The 6,000-nt window shown below is 39.5% G+C and overlaps 1 protein-coding gene across 1 annotated transcript; it reads left to right on the top strand.

The window, feature by feature from the left end:
* The first annotated feature begins 479 nt into the window (after window positions 1–479).
* Window positions 480–1,427, top strand: LOC130861235 (olfactory receptor 51L1). The gene has a single exon (XM_057749893.1). The coding sequence runs from the start codon at window positions 480–482 to the stop codon at window positions 1,425–1,427; it is 948 nt and encodes a 315-aa protein (XP_057605876.1).
* Window positions 1,428–6,000: the final 4,573 nt, after the last annotated feature.

Below are 6,000 nucleotides of genomic sequence, written 5' to 3'. Positions count from 1 at the left end.
ATAAATATTATGTGAAATTATATTGAGTCCTCAGGACCAATTCAGTTGTCAGGAATTAAAAGATAGCCTAGAAACAATAAATGATTAATTCAAGAACATTACTGACAGGAAGTTTATGCAAATCCATCGACATTTACTCTCACTTTTCTCTATTTTTATTTTTATAATGTATAGTAAAGATTTCTTTCTCTACTCTTTTGCTGCTTAAACTTTTTAGTGTCCTCAATGCAAATCCATCAGAGTTCTTGTCAGAGATGACCAGATTTGTGTGTTACACACTTTTGTTCTAGAATTTGGTGCTCTTTACTATGGGAAATATTTCTTACATAAGAACTGTAAGAGGTGACTCCTCTCTTCCTCTGTGAGATTAGAGGAAAGGTGTATTGTATTCTGATTGCTCTGCTTATGTTCACAAGTGATAACTTTGAAGGATAAGGAAGATAACAGAAAATATTCCTCACTGTTTGCCTAGGGTGGCCATGGTGGTTTGGAATAACAGTGATACTATGGAGCCCACATTTATTCTGAGGGCTTTTCCTGGACTGGAGTATGTTCATTCCTGGCTCTTCATCCCATTCTGTCTTGCGTACTTGTTAGCACTTAGTGGCAATGTTACCATCCTCTCTGTCATTGGGACGGAGTCCTCACTCCACCAGCCCATGTATTACTTTCTTTCCATGTTGGCACTAACTGACCTAGGTATGTCCCTGTCCACACTTCCCACCATGCTTGCTGTGTTATGTTTGGATGCTCGGGAGATCCGGGCAAGTGCTTGCTATGTCCAGCTCTTCTTCATCCACACATTCACATTCCTGGAGTCCTCAGTGCTGCTGGCCATGGCCTTCGACCGTTTTGTTGCTATCTGCCATCCACTGCACTACACCACCATCCTCACCAACAGTGTAACAGGCAAGATTGGTTTGGCCTGCTTATTAAGAAGCTTGGGAGTTGTACTGCCCACACCTTTGCTACTGAGACATTATCGCTATTGCCATGTCAATGTCCTCTCCCATGCCTTCTGTTTGCACCAGGATGTTCTCAAATTATCCTGTTCAGATGCCAGGATCAACAGTGTTTATGGATTGTGTATCATTATTGCCACAGTGGGCATGGATTCAGCCTTTATACTTCTTTCTTATGTCCTGATTCTGAAGGCTGTGCTGGGCATTGCATCTCGTGAAGAGCGGCTAAAGGCACTCAACACATGTGTATCCCATATCTGCGTGGTGCTCATCTTCTTTGTGCCGGTTATTGGGGTATCAATGGTCCATCGCTTTGGAAAGCATTTGTCTCCCGTGGTCCACATCCTCATGGCTGACATTTACCTGCTTCTTCCCCCAGTGCTTAACCCAATTGTCTACAGTGTCAGGACAAAGCAGATTCGTCTAGGAATTGTCCACAAGTTTGGACTAAGGAGGAGGCTTTAACCTCTAATCTCCAGTTTTGCCACTGAAAATCTTGGGGCAGCTATTTGAGTAGATGAGAAGTAAATTATTTGAACCTTGGTCCTCTGGTTAAATTCTTAATTATTTCACTTCCTAGATATGTGACCTCAGTTAATCATCAACCTTCATGAGATTTAGGTTTTTCATAGCCAAATTGTAAGTATGGCCTTTTCTATCCCCAAGACAATTATGAGACATGCAATAGACAATGTATGTAAGAGATTGTTTTGAAAAATGTACAATTTGTTAATATCACTAAATAGTCACTAATGATTATAACAATAACTTTCCTTATGTAATGTAACCAAGTTCATATAGTTTCTCATGTTTATGATCTAAAGCTCAGAAATCAATCTCTCTCTTTCTTTTCTAATACACTTGCCCATATTTTGTTCCTCATGCCAAAATATCATAATTTTTTATGAAACTGTTTCTGACTTCTTGGGGCACATTTGGACCTTGAGTTCCTAGAAGGACTTTAAACTTCTACTGTCATTGTTGGCTATGGAATAAGCCCTCACCTCATCACTGGGTGATGTGTCCTTTCTCCCAGTGCCAATGTAGACCTATCTGCTCCTTCAACTTGCCAGCAAATAACGAGGTAGGCACATGGAGTTGCCCAAGAAAGCCTGATACTGCATGTCTAAATATCTGGGCAAATGTGTCGATTCCCTGTTTGGTACTATAGCTCAGGATTCCATGTCTTAATCTGTGAATGGATTGGGAGTGATGCATGATAACCACCTCCGCTTTTAATATTTAATATCCTCACCTCTTGTTCTTCATGTCTGTGTGGATCTCTAATATCATGATGTCATTCTCAGTTCCTTTATTGTCAATAACTCATTACTTTTTTTTTCTTCATTAAGATGATTTATACATATGCTTTCATCGGTGCCATTTTATTATTCATTTATATTCACTTTCTTTTCATCTGTATTGCAAATTTTTTGAGCATGGGGTCATCACTATGGGGCTGGCATCCCCCAACCATCATGAGTGCTCATAAAATAGTTGTAGGTAGAAATGCTATTGCCTATTCACACATCCAATAAAAATATATTGAGAAATATGAAACCTGTATTGTGGCAATTACTGCTCTCAATACTGTGGATATATAATAAATGAAATCCATGATGTAAATGTTAAAGGATTAATGCTTAATAGTGGAGATACATAGGTATAATGATTAGAAAAATTAACAGATGCTATCATTGAAATAGGTAAAGAGTACAGTATTGTTATTAAAGAGGGACCAATTTTGAAGATTTAGGAATCAGGAATTAGAGTAGTTGACACTTTAGCAGTGCCTCATGGGTCAAATTCACTCTTACCACCTGGACAAAGTGTGAAAGAAATCGGTGTGCTGAAGCTGGCTTGTTTTGCCTTATGAAATCTCATTGTGGGGGGAGTCGAGGGAGGGAGGGAATACAGGGATATGTGTATAAAAATAGATGATTGAACTTGGTGTACCCCCCCAAATAAATAAATAAATTAATTAATTAATAAAAATAAATTTAAAAAAAATCTCATTGTGCATACCTCATTTCAATTCCATGTTCTGTAATGCCACACTGGTAGTATGAAATTGGTCACGATGGGGGTATTTACACAACAGAAATTGACATACACTACACACTATGGCTTTTCAAATATCTCCTAGAGAATTGGTTGTTAAGCATTTACCAGTATACCACTGGGCAAGGTACTCCAGGAAGAAGAGGTAGCATGAAGAAGAACAGAGAGCGTGTATTAGGAACATTCTCCAATCTCCAGGAGGAGTTTAAAACTTGCCCAAACTATCTCACATTACTCCAAAAGAGAAAGAACTCTGTATTTTTTTCTTAATAGCTGGACATTATATGCAAGGTAAAAGGGACTGCTTTAAATAGGTCTTTATTAATGCGTAGTAAGGCATGGGGGAGAGAAAGTATCCTGTAGTCCTCTGAGTAGGTCTCAGTCTTTTAATGAGCTTATGCCCCTGGATTGTGAACTTCACAAGGGTTTCTCAGTTTTGTTTTATTTTTCAGGGCTCTCCCCATTATATGGAATAGGAAGGCTATTGGGGGCTGGAGTTGTGTATCTCCTTCCCTCAGAACAGTTAGGTGCTGGTAACACCCCGGCAGGTTAGGCTCTGGTTCACTAGTTTCTTCTGAGGGTGGCTTTGTTGAAAAGGATGAGTGCTCTGGCATCTTTCAAAATGGTTCCTTTCCCCCCCTCCCTGCAGGGAGAATCAGGGGATTTTTCTCAGATGTTTACTGTGGAAACTTTGAAAAGTTCCTGAAAGTAAATATCACAATATTTTAGGGACCCCCTTACTGTGGGGTTCCCCTGGTGTTTTTAACCCTCAGACTCAGCCACACTGAGCTTCCAGCACTCCATCAATTACAGTTCAGGTTTTCCTAGCACAGCAGTGGTTCTCAGTTGCTGCTGAATCTGGACTCCCAGACTGGGAATTTTGCACGATTATCTCCTTTCCCTGAGCATAAGACAGTCTTCTGATGGCAACGACATCATTTATCCTCCCTGGAGTTCACATTAAGAAAAAAATTGATCCTGAGGGAATAGACTAGTCAAAAGGGGACATGCAGATTAGAGTAGCTAAAGCACAGAAGTGTAGTGCTGATAAAGAACCTCGCTGGAAAAAGCCAAGGATCCTGATGCAAAATATCCTACTTTGGTTCTGGAGTTGCTGAAGTAGAAATGGATGCCCCACTCAGAACATCTATGCTTCCTTGAAGAGCTATCTGCATTAGGATCCACTGTTTTTTTATTCTTCTTTTATATTTGATAGCTTTCTCTAACTACAAGAAACCTCTATGCTTGGCAGACTGGAGACTCGGCCAACCTACAGCTGAGTGAATGGCTGCCTATACCTGAAAGAAGGCTTTTGAGGTGAAAAGAATAGGTAACATTACTATGTGATATATTTGAGGAATTCAGGAAGTAGAGGGACACTCCAGAGATAGGACTGAACTTTGCTTATGTGAAATCACTTTTTTGGGATAGGTTAGATGTACAGATTGCCATCCCCCTGAAAGGGCCAGACTATTATCCTCATAGACTGCTCCGAAGAGCTCTGGGACGGATGCAGACTTTACATGCATTGTAAAATCACATGCAGGTATAGATAGTACATACAATGGGGTCCATGTATTAAAATCTCTGGTCTCTGAAAACACTGCTATCTGATAGTAACTAAAAATTTTAATGTTAAAAATGATGATGATGATGATGAGGGTGACTTGAATACATCCTCTATCTCACCCTCAAGTAAATCGTTCACACTTAGCGCTATTGCAAGCCAAAAAGGGGATTAGGCAAAATAATTCCGAAGAGTAGCCCTGAGGAGTAACATCTTTACAGGTGATAATGTGAGCCCTCTAGGTCACACCTGATTTTGGATCACTGGTGTATAAGGCTGATATGCTTAACATTGTGGCTACTTCAGCATCTCCATTAACATTTTGCTTTACTTAAGCCCAAAGTATCTCCTAGGTCTCAGATACTGTGCCAAAAACTTTAGATATATTTTCTTAAATCTCTTAAATATTATATAAAGTCATATGATTACCCGTTTTATGCTCAAAGAAATGTATTAATCTTCCAAAGTGATACAGTGAACGAAGTTATCTTCAGACTTTCTATGACTCTAGAGGAGCAGACACTGAGAGCAGAGTGCTTGTGTCTGTATCTGATAGACTCCTCTATGGAAGATGGATTATGAATATCCTAAGTCAGAGACTTTTCTACAAAGAAGTAGGGGAAAGTGATCTAAGAGGGAAGACCTGGAATACCTGGGCAGGATAGAGTTTCTGAAGGTATTCAAAGATTTGAGGAAGGGTATCAAGGGAGAAGAAAATCATTGTGTGCAAGAGCCAAAGAGATGATAAAAGAGCCCAGGAGATGTTTGTGGCACAAAAAACTAAGGAAAGCAAGGGAGATATATAAAGACCAGTATTGCCTAATATACTATGATTAGTATAGTATATAAACCACATGGCGATAATATATAAAGCAATTCTTTTCATTGAATCTGCTCCTAAAAAGGAAAGAAAATGGTATTAGAGTGGAAAAGTTTCCTTGATCCCTGTAGATGGTTAAGAAATTAGTCAGTTTTTTAAAAGTATGTCAGAGGAAACTATAAAGTGTAATTATATTAGTGGAACAGGATAGATTGGAAGCCATATGAATTCTAGGAAAACTTCGACATCAAATTTGCTAAGTGAAAAATTTTACTGATGTTTGGTGCCCAGAGTAACAGGAATTGGGTGGCCATCATGTTGCTAAGTAATTGAACTCCCCAGGGTTCCTGCAATAATGCCTCATCTTCTCCAGTCTCTGATAAACTCTGCCTGGATGTTCCCTACTGCGTATTCCATCTGTTAGGTACCTGAGCCCTGAGCACTGAAGCTCTTACACTCTTTTTCGTAACATGCCATGAGTTCTCTGTTGTGGTGGTGGTTTTGATTTTTTTCCTAAGAACATTTCTTTCTCTCTCTCCTTGCTCTATTAGGCATCCTTCCAAATTCTCTGAGTAGGAGTTCTTTCCCTT

The sequence above is a fragment of the Hippopotamus amphibius genome, chromosome 9 (genome assembly GCF_030028045.1).
Source record: "Hippopotamus amphibius kiboko isolate mHipAmp2 chromosome 9, mHipAmp2.hap2, whole genome shotgun sequence".
NCBI classification, from domain to species: Eukaryota; Metazoa; Chordata; class Mammalia; order Artiodactyla; family Hippopotamidae; genus Hippopotamus; species Hippopotamus amphibius.
Note: the sequence above shows the minus strand (reverse complement) of the source record. Positions and strands in the feature narration are given on the sequence as shown.

Bases quoted from the DNA above. Each gene is read 5' to 3' on its own strand.
- LOC130861235 (XM_057749893.1), top strand. From the start codon at position 480: ATGGTGGTTTGGAATAACAGTGATACTATGGAGCCCACATTTATTCTG.